Below are 27921 nucleotides of genomic sequence, written 5' to 3' on the forward strand. Positions count from 1 at the left end.
TCTGAGCACGCTGGGGACCACTGGGATGAAAATGCAGCACCCCAGGTCAGTGTTAGTGATGGCAGTAACAGAGGAGAGTGGACATCTTATTCCCCAGGGAGCCTTTTCCTAGGAAAAGCCCTGCCTGGGCTGAGGGAACTGATCTTCCTGCCATCCCCACTGGAGGAATCCTGTCCTCCAGTCCCACGGGGAAAGGAGTTGTTTACCAGGTGCAGAGATGCTGCAACACATTCCTGGGAGCACTGCCTCTGAGTGTTAGGTTGTATCTGAGTGTAATGTTGCCGAGATAGATACACAAGGGAGTGGATGGAAAATTCTTTGGGAACAAAGGGGCTGTAGTGTGTGGCCTCTGCAGAAACCTGTTCCTTGCCAGGGAGGGAGTGCAGAAGGCTCTCACCCTGCTTTGAGAGCCAGATGCTTGCAACATCCCAGCACTGAGAAGAAGGCGGGGCAGGGCTTAATTGCCAAGCTCTTGGGACTCATAGAAAGGCAGATTTTTGTCTCTTGCCAAAAATTCAGAGATCTTGCCGAGTCGCTTTCCCCATCTGGAAGGTGTGGGTCCAACTGGGCAACAGTACAGCCCAGGGAGATGAAGGGATGTAAACTTTATCCTCTGTCAAGTAGAGCCCACAGCTAGGAAGAGAATGCAACCTTGAAAGAAAACAAAATCGCAACAGTATCTACTTTGAAACCAAAGATTTAGGGCAGCAGAGTCCTGCCCGTGTGTTTCCTAGGCCAAGGCACCTAGAGCCTTGCTGTAACTTCTCTGATCCATGGAGGACTTTCTGGTCCTGCAATCACTGCTCTGTCTCCCAACACTTTTTGCTGGTCTATGTTTCACCCCTCTTCACCAGAGGACTCAAAATTCCTCACTAGATGGTTGGCTTATGTTTGGCTGGGTATGTGTCAAGACCGCTTCCTTTCAGACATCCATTTTTTCTTTTTTGTATTCCCTATTAACTGATGGGAAGGGCTGACATCCACTTCCTGAGCCTAAATAGGGACTGTATACCCCTCCATAGCACTGAATTCTCACAGATGAGCAGTTAACAGCTGACAACAGGGAAGAAGGAGCAGGAGATTCCCCTGGGCAGCACGAGGAGGATGTGGGCTTCTGGTAAGCATGTGAGTGGAGCAATGCTGGTGAGATAGCAGGGCTGGAAGCAGCCCACACAGGGGTCTATCCTCAGGGTGGTGGCAGGACTGCACAGAGCTGTCCTCTTGTCTTCTCCTCCCTGCCATCCCAAAGCCCTGGGAATTCAGTTTGTCCAAAGCCCAGCCCCTTCCTTCTTGCTGCTGAGCCTGGGTGAGCTCACAGCCCGCACATCCTCTGGGCAGATCTGGAGGCTGGAGCCAGCCAGCACCTCCATCTCCTCTGGGAGAGGATAGACCCATTGGGAGGCACGGCTGGAGGGTCATGGGTGTGTGCTGTGCCAGCATCTGGGCAGGAGAAGGCTGCGCTACCTCCTAGTACAACTCCCTTCTGTGGAGGGAATGTCTTCTGAGCAGTCCTGTGCCCCATCACACAACAGCCAATCTGGCACAGGCCACCCCAGGAGTGACCTGCCAGCACTCAGCCTGCTCCCAGAACAGCACCTCTGCTCCGTGGGAGGGCAAGACCCTCATGCCATCTCAGAGGCAGGGGACAGAGCAGCCATTGGCACAGGCTGTTGTATGATAAAATCTCCAAATGATTTAGCAGGTATCATGGGAAGAAGGGCATCTCCAATGGATGTATGAGACTTGCTGCAAGTTTTGCTCTGGGCAGCACTGGGAGCTCTCAGAAGCGGCAGGGGAGGAAGATGAGAGTTGGGAAAGCCAAGAGTATTTTGTTTTAGGAAATCTCACCCTTCTGGCAGGGATCCCAGAGGGTGCTGGTGGCGGGGACAGTGGTGGCACCCAAGCACTCAGCCCCGTGCAGGAGGAGCACAGGCCATTCCTGCTGAGGAGAGACACAAGTGCTATAAATAGGTTGTTTAATGCACTGTGGCCAGGCCTTGGAAAGCCCCAGCCCAGGCACATTCCCTGCTGCCGGTGCTGAGACGGCAGCTGTTGAAAAGGCCGAATCCAGCAGCTGCTGGCTGGCGCTCCTGGCCCCAAGTCCCAGCCCTCCTGTTCCCCTTGTGGGGTGGCTGAGACCTTAGCATCCCTTGGCACAGGTGCCGAGGCTCTGTACTGGTGTGGGTGCTGCTTCCTGAGCCAGCAGTGACTGCAGGATGCTGCTGGTGCCGGAGGGACAAGGAGGATGAAGAGAGGGCTTTCTTCCCTGATACCCCTTGCAGCAGTGGGGAGGCTGCCGTGCCTGGCTGGGAGCTGTGGGGCCATGCTGGAGTCAGCTGCTGCCCACTCACGAGCCCTCAGCTGTGCCTGTCCCCAGCCCCAGCTTGGGATGCTGGGCTGGGCCCCCACACCCTGTCCCTGCTCACACAAAGGCCCCTTGTGTCCACGGGAATGACATTCCTGCAGTTGTGGGCCCGGGGCAGAGTGAAGCGTGGCCAAAGGGGAGATGCCAGAGCCCAGCCCAGCTGCTGGGGCAGCTGCTGGGGCCAGGTGGGGATGGGCTGCAGTCCTGGCCCCCTCCCGTGCCTGGGGATGGACATGAGCAGCTGGGGGGAGAGGGGGAACCCCCAGGAAGGGCAGGCAGCTCTGGGCTGTGGGAGGCAGGGCCGTATGAGCTGCAGGAAATTCTGGGATGTAGGGGAGCAGGAGCAGTGGTGCTGTGCATCCATGGTCACTGCTGGCCCACCCAGCACACACCTATGGGACAGGTGTGGGAAAGGCAGAAGTGCTGGCTAGTGCCTGTGCCAAGAGAAACCCAAAGCCAAGAGCAGGTCTGGTCACACCTGGCCCCCTTGCTACTCAGCTCACCTCAGGGTTTAAGGTCTCTGCTGGGCATCTTTCTTGCTCCCTTTGCAACGAGGGGGATGAGCCAGGCTACTTTTAGTGGCATTAGCTGGGGAAGCCCCCACCTGCCAACCCCCCGCTGATACTGTCCTGCCAGCTGCCAGGGCTGGGGAGGGAAGGGATCTGCCAGCTGGCACCCAGAGGGAGGGAGGGAGGGAGGGAGGAGGCTTCTGGTAAGGCTACGCCAGGGGCACCTGTCATCCCAAAGCCAGGGTGTCACCATGCCCTATAATTGGGCCTCTGTGTGTGTGATGAGGCCCTGCAGCTGGGACAGCTCTGCCTGCCTGCATCCCGTTGTGTCTCACCTGAGCCTTGTTTTGCAGGGGATTTGGGATTGCATGGAGGAGCAGGAAGCCTGGGCTGGCAAGCCCTAAGGTACTCCCAGCCCACAGGGAGGCAGCTCAGCTCACCGGTAGTCAAGAGACAAGCACAAGTAGCCCACCTGCATCCAGCCCTGGGGAGCCTCTGCAGGAGAGGGCAGCCTTGTGAGGCACTGGGGGGCTGGCTCCTCCTGCCAGCACACCTCAGCTCCTGTCTGTGCTCTGAGCCAGGCTGGCTTGGCCCAGAACTGGTGCTGCCCCACTGTGGGGATGCTGGTCCCAGAGAGCTGGGCTGGTCCAAAGGACACCCATATAAGGGATATTGAGATGGATAAAGTACACAAGGTCACTCCTCTTATAAATGCTGAGCACCCCTGGGGCATCCAGGCTGCAATGTCTTTCTGGAGTGTGAGCAAGGAGCAGGATGCACTGACAGCAGTCCTGCTCTGAGCCACATTGTGAAAAGCCCCACCATCCAGCACTCCACTCTCATTTTTGTGGAAGGCTTCTCCTTCTAGCTATAACTGGCATGATCTCAAAGGGAGCAGGGGAAAACATTCACTTCCCACAGGCTGAACCCAGGGAAGAAATAAACCTCTTTTGGTCCCTCTCCAGGGTCCAGAGTTCCAGGCTGTCCTCCACTTCCACCAGCTCCATAGTTAACTCCATCCTATCCTCTTTCCCCTCCCCAGCCTCCACAAGACCCCTTTCCTGAAGAGCAGTGCTCCCTTCCCTCTCTCTTAAGTGGGGCTACCCCAGGTGGAAGCGTTGAGACACCCGTGCAAAGGAAGAGGCAAGGTTTATAAAGTCCCAGGGAATGTGGATGTCTCCAGCCCCACAGCAAGACCTGCCCTGATGGTGCTGCTCCACCTGTGCCCCAGGCTGGGCAAGCAGCCAAGTGACCTGGGCTTGGCTCTGCACCGGCCCATGGCGAGCAGAGGGAGGACGCAGACCCCAAGAGACCTCCCAGAGCACAGGTCTAACAGACCCCAAGAGACCTCCCAGAGCACAGGTCTAACAGATCTGTTTATTCCTGGACAGCACAGTGAGCAGGGTGAGGAAGCAGAGCTGCCGGGCAGGCAGCAGTGGTTATTGCTGCAGGTCACTGCATCCTCCAGTGACAACAGGGGTCTGGGGGAGCAAACTGCCTGCCTGCCTCTACAGGGCAGGGGACGGGCCCTCGCCCACTGCCAGGCTGGAGCCACCCCATCACCCCAGGAGAAGGTGAGGGAAATGGAGTAGCACAGAGAAGTGCAAATATGTTGGCACTGGAGTTCATCTGCTCTGGGCAAAGGAGCCCAAGATAGGAGGAGAGTGGTACAGTATGGGAGGATGAGGGATTGGGAGAAAAAACCCCAACTTTGTGCCGAAGACCCCCATAAACCACCACACCCTGCTCTCTGGAGGAAGGCATTGCCTCTTGGGTGCTGTACCCCCTAGCCCTGCTGTGGGCCATGACCAAGGGCAGCAGATGTCCCAGGAGCTCCCAGGGATGGGAGGGGAGGCCAGGCTGCTGTGACAGTGATGGCACGGCTGTGCCTGCATGGACAAGAGGAGCTTCAGTGCTGCAATACAGGGTTGCATGTGTTCACATGATGGAGGAGCCCCAAAACATTCAGTGCTTGAGCTGTAGAGCTTGACGCAGTGCTGGCCTTAGGCCAGCACTTAGGGCATGGAGGTGGAAGGGATGTGTTGAAGGCCACGCAGAAAGGAGCCAGTAGGCTCCACGCTTTGGTCATGCTTAGGAGTGCTAAGTATGGTGCAAGGGCTTCATGATATCCAGTGTGGCCATCCCTCCTCCCAGAAGGCCACTGTGGCTCCCTTGGGAACCTGCTGCCTGAGCAAGGCAGTATGTGCTGCTGCTGCCAGGTGTGGGTGCAGACAGGCAATGTGTGCTGGAGGGGTGGCTCAGCACTAGAGCAGGTGATACCAGTGTCCTTCCCCTGGTGCCCCAGCAGCTGCCCCTCCCTGCTCTGCAGCTGGCCCCCGCCTGCCACCATGCAGGGACTCACAGGTACCCCGTGCTGCTCGCCCTCCTCCTGTTCTGGGGTGAGAGGGAGCAAGGGCATGTGGAAAGAAGCCCAGCCCAGAAGAGGAGAAGGGAATCCCCTGCCTGCCTTGACCCCTGGTCCACTGGAGAAGATGGTGTGAGGCTTGCTGGGAGGCAGGGCTGGTGGCTCAGCGTAGGATGGAGCAAGGGGGGAAGAGTATCCTGTATCCATAGATCCAAGGGGAGGCACTTGGAGTGGACCTGGCCCATCGGGGTGTCCCAGCTGCAGCAGATCTGTTGTAACTCCTAGCCACACATCGTCAGCAGCAGCCACTGGGACAGAGAGGGAGAAGGAATGAGCAGGGTCCATTTTTGGTGTCCTCATGAGTCAATTTTAACAGCCCTCCGTGAAACACAGAGCTTGCAGCAGTCCTGTTTACTCATCTTGATCTTTTATGGGTTCTTTCCCTACCCAGGGGGCTGGAGGGCTTTCTACCACCCACCCCAGGTGCCCCATTCGCCCTAATGCCATGTCCCCTTGTTTCCCACCCCAACTTTCACTGGGCTGAACTCTCACCTCAGAAAGGTTCATGACAGCAGTGCCAGTGCCTTCAGGGTCCATGCTACGGAAGAACCCTGCAGGGACACAAGCAAAGTGAGCAACACATCTCCCTGTTCCTGCCCTCCCTGCTTGCCCCAGGGCCATCACTCACTGAACATGGTCTCCAGCTTCAGGAGGCAGCAGACAAAGTTGTCAAAGTCCACGCCCATGTCACTGTCTGCATAGCGCGCCACCACCACCTGATGCAGCTTGTTGTTCAGCTTGAAACCTGCAAGGCAGAGAGCAGTCAGCCCCCCAGGGAGGCAGCAGAGCAGGGTGTAGTTGTGAAAGTCCATGCACCCACACAAAGGGTCCAGCAACCCAGTGCCCAAGGAAGGGCATGTGTCCAGCCTCAGTAGGAAGAGGGGATGCTCTCCCTGCAGCCATATATGACTAATTAGCTCACTGATCCACCCCAGCCTCTGCTTTGCCAGGATGGGATTCTACAGGCCAGAGCAGGACAGAGGCTGGGACCATCTTGCGTGCCTCTCTAACTCTGAGGCTCCAACACTTGGCACAGCTGTGATGCAGAAAGCCTGGTGCATACAGGGGCCACATCTCACTGCAACAGGTTGGTTGGCTTCAAGCACGAAATATAAGCTGGTCACACTCTTCTCCTGCTATTTAAGACAGGACTCTGACAGCAGGAGCCCCCTCCCCAGCCTCCAGCCCAGTCCCATCCATCTCCAGACCCACCTGCTGACTCCAGAGCCATGCGCATCTCATAGGAGCTCATGGTGCCTGACTTGTCCAGGTCGTACTGGCGATAGATTGTCTGCAAAAACATCACAGGGGACATGAAGGGAGGGCTCTCCTGTGGCCTCCAGGCCAGCTGTACCCCCTCCTTGCTGCCTCAGGAGGGGTGCTACCCCTGTGCAGTGCACCATGCCCCCTCTCCTCCTCACCAGCCAGCTCCGGATCTTGTTCCACAGGATCTGGAACTCCACCAGCCCAAGGCGGGCACTGCCGTCTTTCTGGGGGGCAGAGGGTCAAGGAGGTCAAAGCAGCCAGGAAAGGTAGGGGGGTACAAAGGCAAAGCTACCAGATCCCAGCCACAGGAGGTGAGAAAAGCCTGGACACGCTCGGCCTGTCCAATTTTTTCCCCCAACCTTCCCCTCTATCCTGCAGCATCAACAAAATAAGAGCCTGCAACCCAACAAGGAAAGGGTAAGACTTGAACTAGCAGCCATGCCACTCCTTGGGAGCAGCTGTGCTGCTGCTGTAGGAAGCACATGGCTGTGCTGTCCTTGGACCAAAGCTGGGCTGGCCTGCAGCAAAAAGGAATGTTGTAGGGCCAGGCTGGAGAAGGGCTCAGAGGTGCTCCTTGCCTGACTCCCCAGCTGCATGTCCTTGTACAAGCAGGACACTGGCCATGGCTCCTGTCACTTGACTCATCCACAACAGCTGGACAGGATGGTTTGGAGGAAAGAAACCCAACAGTCCTTGTTTCCTTTGAGGGGTACCTCAAAGGCTGGGTGGCACAACAGCACATCAGGCTAAGGAAGTGAAACACAGGAACTTCCTCCTAGAGGTGAAAGTAGAAGGCATGGGGTGGGACCGTGCTGGGCTTTTGGTAGCAGAGCCAAGGCCCAAGCAAGCAGGGGAAGCGATGGCTCTTGCCAAAAAACCTGCTGCTGCAGTTGAAGAGTGTAGGGCAGGTGGCCCTGAAGCCAATAAGGTCCCTTCCTTTCTTCCTCCAGTTAAACAGCTTCAGCACTGCTGGAGAGCCAAACCCCAGCTCCAAGAGACAATTCTTGTTTCTTGCAGGCTGAGCCCCACAAAAACCAGCCCTGGCCCACAGCACCAGGAGGATACATCCATCAGGTTGATCATGTTGCGGCAGGAGTCCAGGCTGAACCCATCCGTTTTCAGATCTTTGTCTGAGGAATAAGGAGGAGGTTAAGCACATGCACCAAAACCCAAACTGCTGAGCAACCTGGGCTGCAGGGAGCAGGGGTAGGAAGAGTAGTGCTTACGTCTTGCGATGACTCTGTTCAGAATAGTCCGAAGCTCAAAGACGCTGATTTCCATGTCCTGGAGCAGAAGCAGAGTTAGGATCACCCCTTGCCTGCTCTCGACCCCACTTGTGGCCATTGTCCCCCTCCTGCCTAAACATCTCTGCCTTAGTCACAAAACATGAGGATGCCATTACATTTCTTGTAATGTAGGTGTGATGGTGTGATGACGGGGCAGATTTGGGGAAGAGCACCCAGCTGTGACTAAAACTCAGAAGAGTTTTAGTCACAGCTGGGTGCTCTTCCCCAAATCTGCCCCTATCATCACACCATCCCTGCGGGCAGCTGGGCTGAGCCACAGCAAAGATGGACTTGTCTGCAGGATGGGACTGAGTGAGGTGGGGTGAGCTGGAACTCCCACAGCCAGGGGTTCAGTCCTGTCCCCTCCCCTCCCCAGAGGGCTTTCCAGAGCTTAGCACAGCCATACCCACCTCCCCTGCCAGCTGCTGGAACATGTTCTTGAAGCTGTCCTCTATGTCATCCTCAGTTATTTCCTCCTGGGGTGATGCAAACCAGAAAGAAGAGGTTAGTGGTCAAACCCAGGCTCTGCCCTGCCTTCCAGGCTCAAAAAATGCCAACTGGAAAGGAAGCTCTTCTTTGTTTTTCTCTTCTTTGTTAATTGCTACACCTCCATCACCCCAACCTTGCCAGCCCCTCTCCAGCCACACTGATATCCCAGGCTCCCCCTTCCAAGTGCCAGAGCCTCAGCACCAGCCAATCCAAAGTGGCGGCTCCTACCTCATCTGCCAGATCTGCCGAGATCTCCTCATCCAGCTCCCTGGGGCAGAGAGGGGAAAACAAAGTGACGAGTGGGCTCCCCAGCCAGCAGGGAGCTGGCAAGGTGCAGGGGGGGACACCTGACAGATGCAGGGTGTCCCTCCCAGGGGGCCAGGACTCACGCTGTGTCCGACTGCTTCTCGGTGAAGACCCGCAGCACGAAGTCGGCCTCCTTGTGCGGCTCGAAGGTGGAGGGCACCACAATGTACTCGCCGGGGGGCAGCCGGATCTGGTTGCTCACCTCCCGCAGGTTGATGAAGGTCTCAGACCGTGCCCGGGACTGGTTTCGCAGGAAGAAGTCCTTCTTCAAGTGCACATTCTGCATGCCCTGGGCCTGGGGGAAGGAATGTGCTTGTGGACCACAATGGGAAGCACCCACAGGGAGTGGTGGGACCAGCGCCAGCCCCATCAGGTAGGACAGCTCTGCCCTGCCCATCCAGTAGGAGTCATCCCTCCCTCCCACATGGAGGTGCCCAGCTCCCACTGGCACACTAGCCACAGCCAGTGCTGTGGAGCTCCCATGCCACTGGATGCATCAATCCATTTTTGCCCAGTGCTTCCCTCCAAGATGGGGTAGGCTCTGACAGCTCAGCACGTACCTCCTCAGGAACCTGCAGATAGGAGGGAAAAGGGGAAAAAATCAGAATCCCAGTAACTGCCCCATCCCTTATAGCTTCAGGGAGCACAGGATGAGGGACATTAGCCCACAGCTGGCCAAAGCTGGTGGGAAAGATTTTCTTGAGGACTGGGGTTGAGGTGGGACTGGCAGGGCTGAGCCTGTCCCAAGGAAGGAGCCTGGGGGCGGGCAGGGGTTACCTCGTAGACAGCAAAGCCGATGGTGTGCATGTCACCTCCCACGCGCCGCTCCCGCCGCCGGTGCTTCTGCATCAGAGCCACCAGGAAGCTGCAGGCCACCTCATCATCCCCAGGGTCATCATCTTCTTCCAGCAACTTGATTTTAAACTGGGGGTTGATCCAGAATGTGGCTGGGAGGAAGGGGATGCATGGATGAGACGCCTGGTTCCATCACGCTGCCAGGAGCACAGGTGTGGAGGCCAGAGGTACCTGGGTGATTCCTGCAGCCCCCGGCAGTGCTCCCCCGGCGCCAGGTGCCCTCAAACACCTGTGTGTGCCACCTGCTGAGCTCGTCCTTGGTGAGGGCATCGGGGGTCAGGTTGCAGATCTCGAGCCTGGAGAACTCCCTCATGAAGTCCCGGAAAGACATCCTGTGGGAGGCAAGGAGGGGCTGAGGCCAGGGCACTGCTGTGGGGAGGGAGGAGAGAACAACTAGCTCTGGACCCAGCTAACATTTTAGGAGAATTAAGTGGCACTAAAATCTTTTACCCTAAACAGTTATAGTTTATTTAAAGCCTTGTGCTGGGTTTGGGTAAGAAGGGATGTTTACTCTTCCTACATGTTTATTTTGCATTTAGTTGGCCTGAATTTCCTTCGAGGGAGGAAAATTATTAACTAGATCAGATGAGAAAATGCTGGCAAGCTCTCCAGTGCTGGGAAGCCAGCTCATAAAGGTAGGTCATGCGTTTCAGGTGAAGCATGACTGCAGGATCTCTCCCTGGCTCCTCTGCTCCTTCTTGGACAGGCTGCTGAAATAGAGCAGCACTTTGCTCCAGCACTCACCAGAACTCTCCATCTTCCATCTTCAGCTGCAGCTCTTCCCTCTCATCAGGGTCAATGTTGTTCCACTCAGAGGAACTGGAATAGCAGGAGAGACAATTAGATAAGGACTCCTGAGAGCAATTCAGAACAGGCCCTCAACTCCTCTCTTTCTGATGCAAAGGGCTCTGCACACTGTGAGCTTCCCCTCAGCACTGCCCCGTGCTTGACTGCTGTGTGTGCAGTGCTTGCTGCCTGACAGAGCGAGACTGCCATCCCTTCTGTCCTGCTTACCCATCACTCCAGGCTCCAGTCCACTCCACCTGACCCCAGGGGTTCCTGATGCGGATGAGTTGCTCCTGCTGACCCCGGTAGTTCACCTGCCAGACACCAGACACGAGAGTTGGAGCCCATGCCACTGGCCAGGCTGATATTGCTATTAAAGTCTAACCTAGGTGACTCACATCTCTGAAGGCCGTCACAGAATAGGCGTGGCCCTTCACCAGCTTCTTGAAGGTCACTGCTTCCATATCAAAGGCACTTGTGATCTGAGGAGAATGTGTAATGCTCAAGTCAATAGGACTGCATTCATATAGTCTTATCCCTATCCCTTCCCTCCACTGTGTGGAGAATTCTCCTTGCTTTGCGCTGCTCCAGCCAAGAGAAGTAGCAGCTGCACCCTGTGCTCAAAGATTGCTAGTTGTGGACAATTTAAAGACAGCTTCCTTAGCACACCAAAGATCCATCAAGGAATGACCCCAACTTCAGAATTTAAAAACCCCGCTCCAGGTAATTTGCTGATGCAAAACATGGCCAGAGTTATAGGCAGTGCCTTGTCCTGCACTGGAGATGAACAATCCCGCTCCATCCAAAGGAGCCACGTGTTGTGCCGCAGGGCTGCCACACTGGCTCTGGAAAGGGAGCTGTGGTAGGAGGGCAAAGAAGTAACCTTGACCCGGTGTCCCAGTGAGGGGGCTGCTGACACAGCCTTGGCTGTGAGGCCTCGCTGTGGCCAGCGCTGTGGCAGGGCCCTGGCTCATCCCAGCAGGTCACTCACGTCGATGGAGCAGCCCAGCAGGGAGCCCCTCTCCAGCGCCTTGCGGATGATGTGGGCCATGTTGCGCGGCGGCCGCTTCAGGTCGTACATCTCTGCCACGCCGCCCGTGAAGTCCTCGAAGCCCTCGGTGGTGCTGCCCCCCGAGAGCGACTCGTAGCAGCCGTTCAGCCTGAGGGGTGTGTGAGGAGACAGGCAGGTAGCACTGCAGCTGCCCTGACACCCAGCACAGGCAGGGCCAGCGACACAGGAGACTCCCTTCCCTCCACCCCCCCACCCCATACATGCCCGCCCACATGCCCACCACGGGGATACCCACTTGGCATAGGCCTTCTCCAGCAGAGCGCTCCAGAACTCGGTGCACTCTGCCGAGTGCACAAACAGAAGCTCCCCATCCTTGGTGGGCAGCAGGTCATCCACCACCACGTCCACCCACTCGCCAAACTGCCAGATCTGGGGGGTGAGGAGGGAGTGGGGTGAGCTCAGAGCATCACATGGCATCATCCCAACCCCAGAGGGATGGCCTCAGCCCACCACCCTCGCTTCTGCCACAGCCCACCAGCTGCGGAGGGCCAAAAGCTCCCAGCCCACCTGGAAGTGAAAGATGCCAGCGTAGTCCTCCTGGAAGCTCTGCCCATGGGGCACCACGCGGTGCAGGAGCTCCTCATTGAGTGTGAGGGAGCCAATGGCAGCCAGCAGCCAGCAGTCACCTGGGGAAGGAGAGGAAGCTGGTATGAGTACCCATCACCTCCCTAGCTGGGAGGGTAGGTGATGCATGTTTAGGAGCCCATGGTGTGCTCTCTTTGCAAATGTTTGTGGCTACCCAGCTCAAAAAGTCCATGGAAAAACCAGACAAGGTTCAGCAAGCAGAACTCAGGGGTTCAGGTTTGCTCAGCCTGCCCACAGAGAGAAGTATTAGCTCAAGGCAGCAGGGAATGTTCCTCCCTCACCTGGAGCCTGTGTCCAGACCACCACACACAGTCAGCATCAACAGCCCCCTCCTGCAGCCATTTATCTGGACCCTCCTGTAACTCATTCATTTGACTGCCCTCCATATCTCAGACAGCAGTTCTACAGCAGAATTACACTTTGCATGTAAAAACCCATTTTAGCAAGCGAGCGGTTTCATGCTGCTGCCCCAGCTTCTCAAATTAAAAGCAATGCCACCGCACTTTTCCTTCCGAGTGATCTTAACCACAAGTGCTGCTCCAGGCCACTGTGCTTTAAATTCTTTGACTTGATTCTCTTTTCTCTTTTACCTTTGAAGCCTTTCACACCTTAGCCTCGAGCCTGGATAACCTGTAACTGGGCTGTGGTTTGACAAAATGCCATTTCCGAGGTTTTAATGACCAAGTGAACACTACCACAGTGCTTTGGGCTGTTATGCACTCCAGTTGCCACCTCAAGTTTGTCCTAATTACTGGGTATATTAAATGTATTCAGCCCTGAAAACAGCATGCTAAATGTGCTAAGGTGTACAGTACTCCCAATCAAGTGCCCTACTTGCTCTGTCAGGACAACACTGTCTGTGGTACCAGGATCTGTTTCTGATGACCACAAAATCCCAGCTGTGGTTCAACTCTGCTAGCCTACCCAGCCCATTCACACTTCTCTCCTTGCCTCGGTGCCCTCACCTTGGAAGACACCCTGGAGAAAAGACAAGTCATCACTTGTACACCTCTCCATACCCTTCTGCCACACCACATTCGTTAGCAAGCATTTTGTCACCACCACCACCACCTCAGTTTGTTATTGTCATGCAACTGCCATCTCTCACCATTTACCAAAGCAGAGAGCTCTTTGGAGCAGCTCCGGCATTGTTGTCAGCATGTGTGAGGCATGGATGCACCCAGAATCTCCACTGATCTCAGCACGGTCAAGCTGTGCACACATCAACTCATTTTTGTGGAGCTTTAACCTATAGCTACCAGGAGGCACAGGATGCCCCCTGACTTGCAGTTTCCACCTCACTGACTGGAAAGGGCCACCCAACCCTCCCCAGTCACTGCTGCCTGGACCAAGGTCCAGGGACAAACCTTCAGCACTCACCGAGAGCCCCCTGGCAGATGTCTGTCCGGGTAGCACCGCCAACGATGAACTGAGGGTCATCCACTAATTCCTGCAGAAGGACAGAATCAGATGCTCCTGCTGGATCTTGGCAGGGCCTGGGCTTTAGCAGGGCTGGCACCCACTGCAGCTCTGACTCCAGAGAAATGGTATATGGTCCCTGTGAGATGTACCCCACCTGCCCTCTGCTAGGGAAGGCTGCTTGACGGCAACCCCAAGGCCATCATGGTAAGGCAAGGCAAGATTTGCTGTATCCATGGGAGGACAAGGCTGGATGAGATTCCCCTCGCCCTCACGGCACCAGGGGATATTCACTCTCAAAAGCCCCAGGTACTGAGGGTGACACATCCATGCCATGGCACCTAGGAGCAAGAACACAACCCACCTTCTTTTGAAGCCCACAGTCTGCTGCCCAGAGGAAGCAGTGCCTGCTAGACACAATGCTTTTCTGAGCAGACACTCATAGGGAACGGCCCTGGGCCCTTGGGAAAGTGGCTCTGCAGCACTCCAGGGACTTGGAGCACTGAGGGGTGCCAGCAAGGCCAGTCTGCAGCTCAGCACAACACATCAGTGCAGACATACAGGACAGGGACGCCAGCCCAACCTGAGAAGAAGCAAGCCCAGCACTCACCGACGGACGCTTCCACTCCACTCCCCGTGTCTTGCTGGAGTGTGGCCCCAGCTCCTTGAATCCAAGGGCAGTTGGGCCAGCTGGGAACTGGGGATCCCTGAAGAGGGTGCCACTCTCAATGCACTGCTGCTTGAGGGCCTCATAGTCCTGGTTGAGGTACTTGATGGCGTTGTGGTGCTGGCCAAGCCCCTCGGCTCTCAGGCGGTCTCTCTCCACGCGAGCAGCCATCCCGCCAAAGGGCATCATAGCTCGGCACCAGCACCGCTGCCTTCCGCTCCACTCCCTGCAACAGAACAGGCACGGCCACCCTGAGGCACGGCTGCTACCTTGCTCTCCCCTGGGGATTTCAGCCATCACACAGAGCCAGGCTTGGAGGCTGAATCCCCAGTTCCCCACCACTCCCACACCAGGGACCTTCTCCAGCAGCAATGCCTGGTGCAGTGAGCCCAGTGACACCAGAGCACCCCGGGGTGGGCACACACACACCAGGAGAACCTCCCAGACCCCATCCCCAGCAGCAGCCCCATCCTGAGCCCTGTCCTCCAGCCTGGCTGTTGCAGCCCTGCTGTCTTTAGGGGACACCAAGGGGGCAAAGCAGCATTGAGGGCGGGCTGGGAGGAGGCAGCCCCCAGCACCTAGGTCATGGGTCCTGTCCTGTCCCCGCTAAGCCAAAAGGCTGAGCCCGGAGGAATTTCAGACGCTTTCCAACCTCGTCAGCCTCTCCTCCCGGCGCAGCTTTCCGGGTTCTTCCCTCGTCCCGGCTCCTCCTCACCCGCCTCGGTCGGGAGGGCGTCAACGGCTGCCTGCAGCTTCTCCCACCCCCAGGGGCCTCTCCCTGTCCTTTTCCCTCTTCTCCGAAAGCCGGCCCGGCTGCCTGAGCACTGAGTCAATAGGGCCGGGTAGGGAGGAGCCCAGCAGACACTTCTAGCTATGGGGCCAGAGAAGGACAGAGAAGGAAGAGGCGGGACGGCACACACACACACAGGGAGGAAAGGGAGGATGACTCAAAGCTCGTAGACCGCCAGAGGAGCAGCCTGCAGGGAGATACCGGGAAGGGACTGCGGAATTCAGCGGGGCACCCCGGCACCAGGAGAGCGGGGCAGGACAGACACCGCAGAGCCCCCATCCCGCACCTCTCTCTGCCCTGGCCGTCCTCCCGGGGCTCTGACCAGCAGCTCACGGCCAGGAGCTCCGAACCAGCTTGACACAGCTGCCAGGCATGTCTGGTCCCGCAGCCCTGCCCCACCGCGCCCGCTGCGGTGGGCAAGTCCCTGCTCCCCTCCCGGCGTCCAGCTGCCCTCAGCCCTGTCCAGGCACCACGGCAGCAGCCAGCACTCACACCCACAGCACCGCCCAGGCTGCAAGGGGCCTCTGGCACCGGCTGCTCCAAGCCTCCATGCAAGCAGTGTCACCTGCAGCAGGGCCATGGGGCAGGCGCCACCACCCCCAGCCCACTGGCATCTGCGGCTCATCCTGCCCCACTCCCCAGCAATCTCAGCTCCTGCTTGGCTGGGCTGGTCCCGAATACTTCAGAGGTTTCCTCATGTGAGAAAGTGGTGTAGTCCTTGGGTAAATAAGCCAGGAGCCAGCAACCCACTCAGAGCAGCAAACTGGAATGCCAGTGCTGGCCCACTCCTTCCCCAGTACCCTATCCCTGGGGAGCAGGACACAGCCTGGCTCCAAAGAGGCGGCTTTCCTTGTCCTGAAGGGCTGTGACAGCTAAAGGGAAGGCAACAGTGAATAGGGTGTAAGCTCCTGGCACATACATAGGGCATAAACTTGGCTGCTAACCCATGTGGCTGTCCTAGCCAGAAGCTTTTCAGAAGAAAAAAATGACCCTTTCCCATGACTCTGCCTGCTCTGGGATGCTCTAAACCCACTACCCTTCTCCAGGGAAGCGCCAGCCCTTCTCTCCTCTATGATGGTCCCAAATCTATGGAGCTCCTCCTATGACTCCTGCCCCACAGCCGCACCCTGGCAGTCTCTCCCAGTGGCAAGGCACTCGGTGCCTGCAGAGCTGGCAGGATGGCTTCTCCAGTCCCAGACACTTCCCAGAACAGAGGGGCCCTGAGGGAGGAGGGATCCCAAGTACAGCTGCCCAGACTGCCTCCAGATCCCACCTCACCACCTCCCCGGCACTTACACCACAACCTGCCAGTGGCCAGGGAACTTCCCCTAGCCATAGCCCCTGCCAGGTTCCCTGCACCCTTTTTCCCACTCTACCTACCAGCACGGGACATGGCTGCGGACATGGGGAGCTCTCTGCAGACACGGGCACTGTATGAGTTATTCTTAGCTCTGTGGCTCAAAATACTCGGGCAGGCTGTGCTCAGTGCAGACGGAGGTCACGCAAGCGCAGAGCAAAGGAAAGCATTTCAGACCCCAGAACGGGAGAGGAACCACATGGGTCTCTAAAGCAATGGGGTCAGCTACTGACACCTCCCCAGGCTTATGCTGAGGGACACTGCAGGTCCTCCACGGAGAAGGAAGGGGTGTGATTAGACAAGCCAAGCCCCCAGGGCAGTTTTCCACCACAGGTGACATCCAACTCCAATATGATGCTTTCCAGTACCCGAGGCACTTCCGATCCCTCCCAGGTGGGAGCAAAAAGACACACTGGTTCCTGCAGGGTCCCTGACACCTTGTGCACTTAAGCTCGTACTGCAAACCCTTGGGCAGCATCATTGTTGAAGTCTAGCCAAAAATCTTTGCAGACCTCTGCCTTGCCAGCTGCTCTTGCAAATCAACGGAAGTGGGGAGTTCCCTTCCTCAAAATCAGCCCTGACACACGGTATCCTGCCGCATACTCAGCTCGGGGCAAGGCATCACAGCCGCCCATGGCATCCCACAGTGCCCAAGCAGCTCTCGGGCCCTTTCCAGCCCTCCAGATGAAAAAGATCTTCGTTTCCCACAGGCTCCCCTTTATGTTACCGCATCCCTTTGACGGATGCGGGCTTGGCTTTGGGGTCGGCAGCGCATCCCGGGAGGTTGCGGTATTCAGTTTACTCGCCGGCCCGACTGGGAAGCCTCTGGGTCTCTGCGGATGCGTTAGGTAATGCAAAAATCGCCGCAGACAGAAAGGGATGGGAGGGGTAGGCATGCCTAGATAAGCTTAGAAAACAGAGGAAGCAGCCGGTGAGGGGGAGACGGACGGACCCGGCAACGGGCTCCCCCCCGGTGCTTAACCCCAAGCTGGGGGTCGGACAAGGGGGAGGATGGGGGGGGGATGGACTTACGGAAGCTGCTGCTGCCGCCACCGCCCTGCCCGCTACGGCTCGGCCCGGCCCAGCCCAGCCCAGCCCGGCTCAGTACAGCCCCGCGGAAGGTGGAGTTTCGGCGGGCAGGATGTACGAGCAAAGCCGGGAGGGCAGTGGGAGGGGGAATTAAAGGAGCAGTGACAGTTTACAGACACTGGGAGGGGATTATGGATCAGGCTGATGGTGAGGTCTGTCTGCTGTCACACTCTCCCAGCTCCCAGGGATGAGGGGTTCCGCCGGGATGGGCGTGCTCCTTCCACCATTGTTCTGAGGAAAGGGTTGGGTCCACACGGAAACCGGGGCTGGAAGGAAAAGAGGAAGCAACTTTCCTCTAGGAATGGATTTGAGGGTGACTGCTCCACACTGCCAGGAGCCCAGTGTAGCTAGGTGAAGCTCTGTACTGCACCTTTGTCTCCAAGACTCACTGACCTTCCGGTGCCACGGCTGAGTACGGTGGTGCCGCCGCATATCCCAGACTGTTGTGTCCCTTCTCCCTTCCCTCTTGCCTGCGGGGACTGTGCCCGCAGCACCTCAATCAGTGCTCCAGGTGGTCAGGGTCAACACCGGCACCTCCAGCTGCCCCGGGCTCCCTGCGTGCCCCGGCTGGCACCCCCCACCCCCAGCTGCCCCTCGCTGCTGGGTGCCGGCAGGGCCCTCCCCGGGCAGGTCCCACTGCCCTGGGGCTTTTCACAGCCCCACCGGGGCTGCCCCTGCGTGCCCTCCGTGACTCATGGTGCAGCAATGCTGGGTGGTGCTGTTACCAGCGGGCATGGCCACACAGGGCTTGGCACCGTACGCTGGAGCCCTGCGTAGCTCAACATGGCTTTGGCTGGCATGGCATGGCCCAGCATGGATTGGCACAGCTTGGCCTGGTGTGCCTTAGCCCAGCATATCTGACAGGGCCTGGCCTGGCATGAGCAGCTCAGGTCAGGCCAGTCCCATCCCAGGACAGAGGCTCTGTATTGCCATTCTTTTGGTGCCAGGGCTGAACAGGGTGAACCTAAAGGGTGTCACCAGCCTTGGAGCTCCCTCTCCTTCCCAGGTACCTGTTTGCAGCTGGGGAGGCTGTGCCCATACAGACCCACTGCAGCACTGGCATTGAGCTGTGGGAGCCCAGGCCTCACAGGGCACCTGCTTTCTACCTCACCCCACCTCGCCCCAGGGGTAAATCCTTCCTAAGCAGGGAGCAGGTTGCACATGGGGCCAGGAGCCATGTCCCTTGCCTGAGGGAAAGGCAACCCAAACGTTTAGACCAGCTGTAGCATGGTCCTGCTGCTGCAGGCACAAAGGAGCAGTCCAGTCCTGGCCAGCACCCACTGGAGCTGCCCTGTCCCTATACACAGGGATTCTGTTACAGGCAGCTTGTTCTGCTTGTTCCCATCCTAGTGCAGAGACAGCCTTGGGGTGCCCTGCTCTGGGCTGTTGCAAGGACTGCTCCATCTTTTTCCCAGGCAGGTTTGCCACAGGCTGGAAACATATGGAGGTCCCTGCATAAGGGGGACATTATTTAGCTCTGCAGGAACTGCAGGCAGCACTGTGCTTTCAAAGAGCAAGAGGCCTGTAGGGCCAGGGCTTGTTCCTGCTTTGGGTTTGTGCCCATCCCTGTGGTGCTGTTGTCCTGTTCAGCTCCTGCCTTTTTACCCTTCAGGGGCCTCCAAAGCTGCTTTCACAGATCCCTCTCCTGGGACAGGAGACAGCTTCTCAATAATCCTGTCACAAAGGCTGTCCCATGTCCTTCCTCTTATGCTTGGAAGCCGTTTCCCTAAAACACCTGCAAAATCTCTCTGCAATTTGTTTCCTTCCCTCAAGCTTTCCTTTTTACACTGATGGCTGCAGGGGCTTGGCAGCAGGCACAGTTCTTCTTTCTGTCTTCAGTTTTTTGTTCTCTGGCATTGCCTCTTCCCTTGTCCTTTAGCTGTGGGCAGGAGGGTCTTTTGTCCCCTGCTGGTGCTGCACTGCTGGCACATGATCACAGAGAGGTGGGGATGAAGCTGGGGTCACTTGTCCATCTCTGGGCAGCCCATGCCAGGCCTCGCCTCTCCATTGTGCCACCCTCCAAGCAACGGCCACTGTGCACAACATAAGGAGCACAGCATGCAGCAGGCTCCTGGGAAGCATGCCAGATCCAGCCTGCATAGGGAGCAGCAGGGAGCATCCTGGGGGCTGGCTGCTTGCTGTCGCTCTCAGCACTCAGGGCACAGCTGACACATGAGCAGCATCATGTTTTGGGAAAGTGCTGCTCTGTGCTCCACGGGTTTAGCATGCCCCACGTGTTCCCAAAAGCTGTAGCTGTCCACCCAAACCAGGTGTCCAGGTTTGGAATGGATAGTGCAGGAGAGGCTGTGTAACTTGCTATTGGAACAGTAGGGGTGGGCTGACATGCGGCATATGGTTACCAGTGAAATTCCACTACCACATAATTTCCAAACCATCTTCTTCCATTGCAGCCTTAGTATACACAGCTCCCCATCTACCTGCTCTTAGCAGCAAAGTCCCTGATGCTTCTGTAAGTCAGAGGGAAAGCCATTCATGCTGCGAGAGCCTGTGAGCCGTGGCTGAGCTGCGGGCAGGAGGGCAGGGCTTGTGCTCACACTACTCCCCACCCCGCCTTTTGCAGCACGCATGCTCCTGCAGCCCTGCAGCAGCTGGGGTCCTCTCCTCCCAGGTCCCGCCCCCAGCCCACTCCACAAAGAAAAGACTGCAAACAATAGCTCCTTTTTTTCCTTTTTTCTTTTGTACACAAATATATACAGGGTATTATACACATCTCTACACAGACAGTGCCACTCAGAACACACAGCTCTCTGTGGGTAGGGCCCCGCCAGCCACAGAGGCAGCCCCAGAGCACGGCCGTACCTACAGAGACCATGGCATCCCAGCCCACCTGCTGGACCAGGAGCAAGGGCAGTAGGTAGGTGTGAGAAGGGAAGCAGGATCAACATCGCCCCTGCCCCAGCCTGCAAGTGGACCGGGAACTCTCAGCTCACATGCTCATTTCATTCCTGGCCGCTACCTGGAAGGGACGGGCGACTCTCACCATGCCCCTTCACACCCATGTGTGCTCCAGCCCCAGCTGAGCCCTGGAAGCTGGTGTGACCTGCCCTCCCCATGCACTGAAGACCCACACCTCTTCTGTTCCATTCACCCTTTTCTCCAGGCCTGGGATTCCTATAGAGTTCTTGTAGGAAAGGCAGCTATGTCCTCCCTGGAGCAGCCCCCAACGTGCTCTCTGTGGGTCTGGTTCCCTTCCTCTAGTGGAAGGCACAGGGGAGAAAAGCCGTAAGATGTGACCACCGTTCCTGGCAGCTGAGGTGGGCAGGGCTGACAGTTCATTTGTTCTGGTCGATTAAAGTGCTTGGAGCTCCTGGGCCAGCATGGGTGATTGAAAAGGTAAATGACCATCCCCTTTCACCTGGCCCTCAGGGTACAGCCCCAGGGAGCTGGTACAGCACCCACAGATGACAGGCAAAGGGAGGGTGATAGTGTCCGCAATGAGCACCAAACAGGATGGTGGCAGGGTTTGAGGGAAATAAATATAGCTAAATAGCAGAGGGATTTATTATTTTCCTTTACATTTTACACAAGGGGAGGGGGGAAGCAATTGAGGGCAACTGATACTGACCAGAAACAACCTCACAAAATGTCTTTAAACGGGGTCAGTCCTTCCATGTGCCAGGGGCTCCAGTCACCTCTCCCACCCATGCTGTTCCCTGCCTGCCTCTGGGACACAGCTATCAACAGGGAGGGGGCAAGAGCAAGAGGTAGGAGAGGAACAACCCCCCTCTCAGGCTGGGTGGTGGCAGGGGAGCCTACACCAATCAGGACAGGTGAAGAAAGTCAGCACAGTCTTATGAGGCTTTCATGCTCCCGAAGGTGGTGGTCTTGGCTGGAGACAGCTCCTAGGGGCTGCTCTCCCAGGGCTCCCTCCCTCTCTCACCACCTCAGCTGGGGGAAGACCCTGCAGCAGCTCAGGGAAGGAAGCCCATGGGGCCTCATTGCAACGAGGCAGTGCTGATCTAGCAGGGTGTTGAGGGCCTGTAGCCTGAGACCCTTTCTCCCCTCTCCCTAGCACCCAGGAGACCCCCACACAGCCTCCCCACCCCCAAGCCTGAACCTGCTGTTCAGACACAGGGCAGCAGAAGAGGGGCTGCAGTACCACATGGGGGTCAGGTTGATTTGTTTGAAAGGGGAGTAAAATGTGCAAAGAAAAATGCCACTTTAAATGATGCTGCAAACCCCTGCCTGTGCCCCTGGGAGAGGAGGGAACAGGACCTGGGGGAGAGGCTGCCTGCGCCTCCTCCTGCTCACGAGAAATGCCCTCAGCACCCCTCACCCTGCGAGGGCCTATCTAGCTCATGTCAACCCAGTGCCCCTTCCCTGGTGTGATGCCACCCTTGACCACAAAGTCAGGGTCACCGTCACCATCCCTGTGGTGAGGGGGAAGCCTGTCCCCACCCCTGGGCCTGGACCAGCTCCTGGGATGCCACACCAACTGAATGCTGGAAGCAGTTGAGAAAGGGCACAGGCAGGCACAGGGAGAAGGTGCAACAAAAGCCAACCCCACTCTGGGTGGGGTTTCCAATAAACTGACTGAAATTTTTCATTCATCACCTTCCTGTAAATCTAATAAATTATTAGTGTTTCTCACCAGAAAGACAGGGGATACAGTTGCCTGCTCAGAAGACCCCAAATGTTCCCCTTATGCCCCTTCCCACAAAGCACCCAGCTTTCCTCCTCCCTGCAGGTCCAGGGCAGCACCACGGGGGTTATGGCCCCCTCCTCCCCAGCCTCTGGGAGTCTGGGGTCCAGGGATGCTTTGAAGAAGGTAGCTAGTAAAGAGCATGCCTGCCGAGCAGCCGGGCTGGCGCAGGGGTGGAGGGGTAGGGAGATGGAGAGCTTGCAGCAGGGCCCCTGCCCTCACTGAAGGCAGCAGCCCTGGGGGCGGGAGGGTGAGGGCAGCAGCCAGCACCCTCAGGCGCCTCTTCCCAGGTCTCTGTGCGCACAGCCTGCCCTGCTCCTGGGCCTCCTTCCCCTCCCGCCCTTTGAGGTCCCTACTGGTGGATCTCATTCTCTATCAGGCTGTCCTCACACGACTGGAAATCTGTGTCATTCATGCCGTCTGCGTTGATGAGCTCCTCATCCTGCGATCCCTGCTCCTCCGACTCTGTTACTTCGCCCTCCGGCGAGGAGTCCTGCAGCACTTGGGCGATGTACTTCTGTCAGGGGCAGGCAAGGGGCAGGCAGAGAGCAGAAACACACGTGAGCCTAGGGAACTTCTCCAGGAAGCAGAGCACAACACACTAAGCACCATGCATGAGGCTGAGCATGGGGATATGCTGGGAGGGCAAGGAAGAGTCCAGACTCCATGGAATATACCAGGAAAGGGTATACCAGGAGTGGGACTTGGCCCTGAAACACTGGATGTGTTTCAATCCCCAGCAGCCTGGGACAGGGCATCTGGGCCAGGAACAAATGTGGCTTCTCAGGCTCTTTGGAGCCCATGTGAACTGGAAGACAGCACTTCCTTTTTGGCTAGTAGATGTGTCTTAAAGCTCTGCCTGCCTCTTATAAGGATTCTCCTTTTGGCAAAATGTTGCTCTCTTAGCTGTCTGGAACCTAGGAGGGAGCCCAGATTACATGTGTACACCCCAGCCCTGCTCTCCTGAGGAAGCAGGAGGCTCTGCTTTACCCCATCTCTGCAGCCCTCCATAGATCCCCACTACAAAAAACTTGTGGAAGGAAGCAGTTGGAGTGAGCCAGCTGAGCCAAGGTGAAGCTCCAAAAACTGACTCTGGGGGGTCTCAGAACGTTGGACAGGGGAGAGGAGAGTCCCCAAAACACTTCCATGGCCTTCAAGGCAATGTCCACAGAGATGCCTTTGTGTTGGCACTAGGACAAGCCTGGTGGGTGACAGCCTCTGCTGGCGTGCAAGCGTGCAAAGATGCAGAATGAGAAGGGAGACTGACCCGGCTGGATTCACCGTCCCAGCCGAAAGAGAGACGGAAAGTAAATGCACAGCATCTGAGGAGCAGCGGGAAAGAGGTGTGTGTGTGGGGGTTACACTTCACCGAAAGCAGGTGAGGGGCACAGTGCCCAGCAGTTGCCTCCCACCCTCACTGGGAGGATCCAGGTGCTGACTCAGAAAAATGAAAAGTGAGGAGTGAGGTACTCAGACAGGGAGTTACCTCCCCCTTTCCAAACTCAGGCAAGGAATGTGCCAGGGCACAGAAGTGGGGATAGTGACTCACAGCTGATTTGGGAGCTGGCAGATTGGTGGCAGGTCTCCCATTCTGCCTGTTGTCTATGGCATCCACTTCTGTGTGGTCAATCTGGAGAGAAAAGGAGAAATTGAGACTGCCAGGGCAACATATTTGCAGTCCCACCTCAGCAATATACAGGCAGCAGAGACAGCCTCAGGACTATCCATCCCCTCTGTGAAGTCAGGGTTGACAGGCTCTGCTGAAGAGCAGGCTGGGACCGCTCAGAGCTCCTGCTGCTTTGTGGTTGAGCTGTGCTACCAAGGAGAAGGGTCCTGCAGCCAGCCATACTGCCTCACCTTGTAGTTGTGAGCGCTGAGGTATTTGAAGTGCCCAAAGCAGACGTGACACAGGCAGATCACAATGGTGATCACGAGGACCACAAAGGTGAACATGGAAGTGGGGGCCAGGAACCCTGAGGCAAAGGACAACCAAAGTGTCAGTGTCAAAAGGACCGTAACCATGCTCTGTGGCTGGAGGCTGCCAGGATCAGAGCCTGGCCAGGGAAGTGGCTCAGTAGGAGGCTAAGGGCTGGCATCCCAGCCCAGTGCTCACCTGTGCGCACTGTGGAGAAGAAGAGAAGCCAGAAGAGGCAGAGGATGGGGGCTGCCACTACCTGATTCACAGCCCCTGAATGGATCTTCTTGTCCAACTTGGCAGGCAGGTAAGCATAATACAGATTGTACCGGTCCACCAGGTGCTTCAGCAGCATGTACATGAGCCCTGGGAGAAGAAGAAACCCAGACGAGTGGGGGCATCAGTCTCTTTGCTGGACTGAGATGGAATATCTCTCCCACATCAGCCTTCTTGCCTCCCCTCCATCTCTGGCACAGGGAGGCAGAGGGGTATCGCTTACCAAAAGGGACAATGATGGGGCAGGTGATGCTGTATGTCATGACTACAGTGAAGACACACATCATCCAGGCGTAAGCAGCCCCAAACTGGAACTCATAGGCCTGGTGCTGCGGGAGGGAATGGAGACCCATCAGCAGGAGGACCCTGAGAGCTGAGTGGGTATATGCAACACACCCAGCTCTATGCACAGCACCGGGTGAGCCCCATCAGGGCCCCACTGCAGCGCTCCCCTCCCTGGGTGCGGCCACAACCCATCCCTCAGCCCCGCTACATACTCGTTTGACGTTCCTCCGCTCGGCCGCCGAGCGGGCCAGGCAGAGGCGTATCATGTACATGAGCAAACCAGGGATGCGCAGCAGGTCCATGGCGTTCCCGATGAAGGCGGAGGCGATAACGTAGTTGACAAAGAAAGCCCCATTGTCAGGCAGGAACACACACCTGGGGAGACACAGCAAGAGCAAGCTGCAAGGGGCGCTCCCTCCTTGTAGGGCAGCAGCTGGGAGTCCCCATAACCTCTGGATGCCAACAAGAACCTCCTCCCATTGTAAACAAAGCCTTTCTGCTCAACGCCACTTACTCAAATCGTACGGTAGCTTCAGCAAGGAATTTTTTGTCAAACAACCAGCGGAAAAAGACATCCAAGCTGTGGGGGAAGAAGGCAAGAAGAAAAGGTGAACCATCAGAAGCAGCAACAGACAGAAATGCACATATGTAGAAGCTGCTCTAGGAGGATCCAAAGCTCTGACCATAGACTGTGTTGCTCCCTGTGGAGTGTGTCACCAGCAATTATGTAAACTGGACATAGGAAAAAAATAAAATGGAACAAAAGAATGCAACACTCAAAAAGGGATTTAAAGCTTCCTATTCATGTATGTTTTTATCCCTTTACTCTGATCCTATCAGTATTTTTCCTCTCTCCTCTGTTTGGGCACAACATCCACGTAAGGAACAGATGACTGACTCTACAGAAGAAATTGGTTATGTACAAGGTACCCTCCAACAAGAGATTTAAAAAAATCCCTTAGAAGAAACAAATCCCATTTTTCTCCATTTTGATTTTTCAATATAAAACTATACAATCCTTTGACACTGGTGGAGTGCAGAGCTCAAAAGGCAACAGCAGAGGGATTGACTCCTCAGGAAAGCATGGTCTCTTTTGTGGTCAAAACGCAAACATTCTGAGAGCATTCAACTCCCCAAGATGCAAATTTACATGCAACAAGGCCTTTTAAATCTCTGTTGCAAACATGTAGTCACCCAGTGGGATGAAGGACTATTCTTCTGCCACTATCAGATGGTTTGTCTTATTCTCTAGATTTGTCTGACATCACCACTGAGGGGTTGTATCTCAAATATGGAATTTAGGTGGGATCTTAAAGATCCCTGCCCCCACAATGTGTAAAGAATGAAGTAGCACAGTTAAAGTTCCCTGCCCCCCATCCACTCCCCATATTTTTCTTCCTCACACTGTTCCCCTACTTGGCCCCTGTTCAGCACTAGAGCCCACACCAATGGCTGCCAGGTGATGCATCAGTGTTTCCTACAGGGCAATTTATAAACTGCAGGAAGATTTGAGGCATACACCCAAAGAGATGAGCACTTCTGTACCAAACTATCCCACCCAGCCAAGCAGCATAACATATTCAAGTTCTGGCTTAAAGGAAGAATTCACTAGTTTTGTGCAAAATTTGGACTGCACACTGAGCACAGAGGTGGAGAATGCCTCCTTCACCAGCAAATGTCAAGCAGACTTTTCACATGTACTCATCTACCATGTCAAATTTTGCTGCTTTATTTGTAACATCATGGCACATGTCAATCTGCAGATTGAGTCAGTAAAGTCCTAGAGACCCAGTCATGTATGGTCTGGTCTGCTCTCCCTCAACTAAAATTAAATACCAGTCTCCCAAGGGGATGGTGGCCAGGGCACCAGTTCAGTGAGGAAAGGATGTTGTAAAAAGAAGAGAAGAATCAGGCGTGCATCTCAACCCCTTCTGTGCTCCACATCTTTGTACCTGCCTACCCTTCCCACAACTCCTACCTGCTCAGGCCCAGAGATGGCAGCAGCAAGACCATGAAGATGAGGAAGGTGTAACACTTGTGCATGGTTGTCCTGTTCTCTCCAGACCTGAGGACAGAGAGGCTGTTAACCTTTCACCCCACCAGTCACCATTGGAAACTCTGCTTCCAATGGCTTTCCATCAGTAAGCGCTTCCCAATGTCTAATCTAAATCCCACCCTGTCCATTCCTAGTACACATCCCCTTTCCCTCCAGCATATTTGAAATCTGTTATCGGGTCTCCGTTCCTTTCCCCTTGTCTCATGGGCTCTGCAATCATCTTCCCTGACCTGCAATCCTGAGAGCTGGTGGCACCCTCCCCACCAGTCCCTGCAACACAGACCAGAAAACAAAGGTTACATTGAGTGTCCTGTGGAGAACGTGCCTCACAAGCAGCAGGCTTCTAGTGCTCTGCATTTCAAATGCCTTCCCCCTGGCCAGAAGCCAGAGCAACTAAAATGATTTTCCCTTGGAACTGCTACATCTTACACATGGTACAGGCACACCACCCCTGCCTGCTCACCTGAGCCAAGACTTCCCTTGCTACTAGCATTTCTCATAGTGACCAGCCCCAACTCCTCCCAGCTTTCTTGTAGACCTGTCAAGCTCTGCTCAGACAACCACGCTGCACAACAGCAGCTAAAGACTGGCAGGACAACTGTCCACAGCAGTCCCCAGGTGCCCAAGAGGTGCAACATAACACCATGCTGGAGTGGAAGACAGAAGTTCAAGCAGAAAGATCCAGCCCATAGCTTTATGTAGTGAGAAGCATCCAGCAGCCAATAAGCTCACTAAGAAGATAAGAAGAGGTGCTGGCTGTCCTTACCTGGTCCAGTGTGCTTCGAAGAAGGCAGAGTAGTATACAATGGTGGGCAGAAGAGCAGAGAAGCACCACAGCAGCAGGGTGGGGAAGAACTGGGTGATGATTGGGTTCTGCAACAAGGCAGAGAAGAAATCACATGTTACATGGTGAACCAGCTCTTGTGCCAGCCAAAGGTACAGCTGCCTCTGCTGATGCCAAGGCCACAGCACTGTGACTGCCACTGCACCCTGTCCAGGCTCAGCACCTCCCTCATGGTCAGGCTGACAGGACCCAGGGAACAATGACAATCTTTCTCCCTATCCCCAGCTTTGCAGGGGATGTTGTGCCTTGGGGTGGTTCCTGTGTTACCCACCCTGCACCTGTCTCCAAAGTCCTTACATTGAGGTACTCCACGGGCTTGGTTACATTGAACTTGTCCATAGTGGTGATGATGATAGCAGGAGTGGTGAGAAAGAAGAGAAGGATGAAGAGGACCACATTAATCACAAAGCAGCGGATCCACCATATAAAGCCCCGGATGGAGAGGTGTTCCCTGGGAGAGAGAGAGAGGATATCAGGATGGCTGCACAGGACATCAGGATGGTTGTGGGAAGGGCAGAATACCAGGTGTGGGGCTTTGCATGCACACCACAGCCCAGCCTGGTGAACAGCACTTCAGGTGCCAGCCCAAGGCTTTCCCCCTCCCAGTCAGATCAGA

At 56.1% G+C, this 27921-nt stretch overlaps 2 protein-coding genes across 4 annotated transcripts in view; both read right to left on the bottom strand.

Annotated features, from left to right (window-relative positions):
• Positions 1-4232: 4232 nt before the first annotated feature.
• On the bottom strand, positions 4233-17354 carry CAPN11 (calpain 11). Of its 2 annotated transcripts, none has more exons than XM_071428673.1 (22): positions 17210-17354; positions 13974-14256; positions 13325-13394; positions 11867-11985; positions 11595-11728; positions 11279-11447; positions 10686-10769; positions 10516-10601; positions 10246-10320; positions 9673-9833; positions 9424-9593; positions 9207-9218; positions 8730-8941; positions 8569-8608; positions 8262-8327; positions 7792-7849; positions 7631-7695; positions 6721-6789; positions 6512-6590; positions 5928-6044; positions 5792-5850; positions 4233-5547 (listed from the first exon to the last, which is right to left on the bottom strand). In XM_071428673.1, exons 2-22 carry the CDS (start codon positions 14217-14219, stop codon positions 5521-5523), a joined length of 2118 nt encoding a protein of 705 aa, XP_071284774.1. In that variant the 5' UTR covers positions 14220-14256; positions 17210-17354; the 3' UTR covers positions 4233-5520. The 2 variants fall into 2 exon arrangements, with proteins under 2 accessions (XP_071284774.1, XP_071284785.1); XM_071428684.1 differs by lacking the exon at positions 17210-17354 and adding an exon at positions 16201-16316.
• Positions 17355-19942: 2588 nt separating this feature from the next.
• The window catches only part of TMEM63B (transmembrane protein 63B), a 49014-nt gene continuing 41035 nt past the window's right edge, over positions 19943-27921 (bottom strand). For both annotated transcript variants that reach the window (XM_071428697.1, XM_071428705.1), the window contains exons 15-24: positions 27603-27756; positions 27228-27334; positions 26384-26470; positions 24920-24985; positions 24618-24780; positions 24344-24449; positions 24043-24210; positions 23787-23902; positions 23479-23559; positions 19943-22446 (exon numbers count right to left, since the gene is read on the bottom strand). In XM_071428697.1, coding sequence (XP_071284798.1) covers positions 22282-22446; positions 23479-23559; positions 23787-23902; positions 24043-24210; positions 24344-24449; positions 24618-24780; positions 24920-24985; positions 26384-26470; positions 27228-27334; positions 27603-27756 — 1213 coding nt within the window. In that variant the 3' untranslated portion in view covers positions 19943-22281. The remainder of the gene's footprint in view (positions 22447-23478; positions 23560-23786; positions 23903-24042; positions 24211-24343; positions 24450-24617; positions 24781-24919; positions 24986-26383; positions 26471-27227; positions 27335-27602; positions 27757-27921) is intronic.

The sequence above is a fragment of the Agelaius tricolor genome, unplaced genomic scaffold (genome assembly GCF_023055355.1).
Source record: "Agelaius tricolor isolate 1412-34295 unplaced genomic scaffold, bAgeTri1.0.p SCAF_1, whole genome shotgun sequence".
Classification (NCBI taxonomy): Eukaryota; Metazoa; Chordata; class Aves; order Passeriformes; family Icteridae; genus Agelaius; species Agelaius tricolor.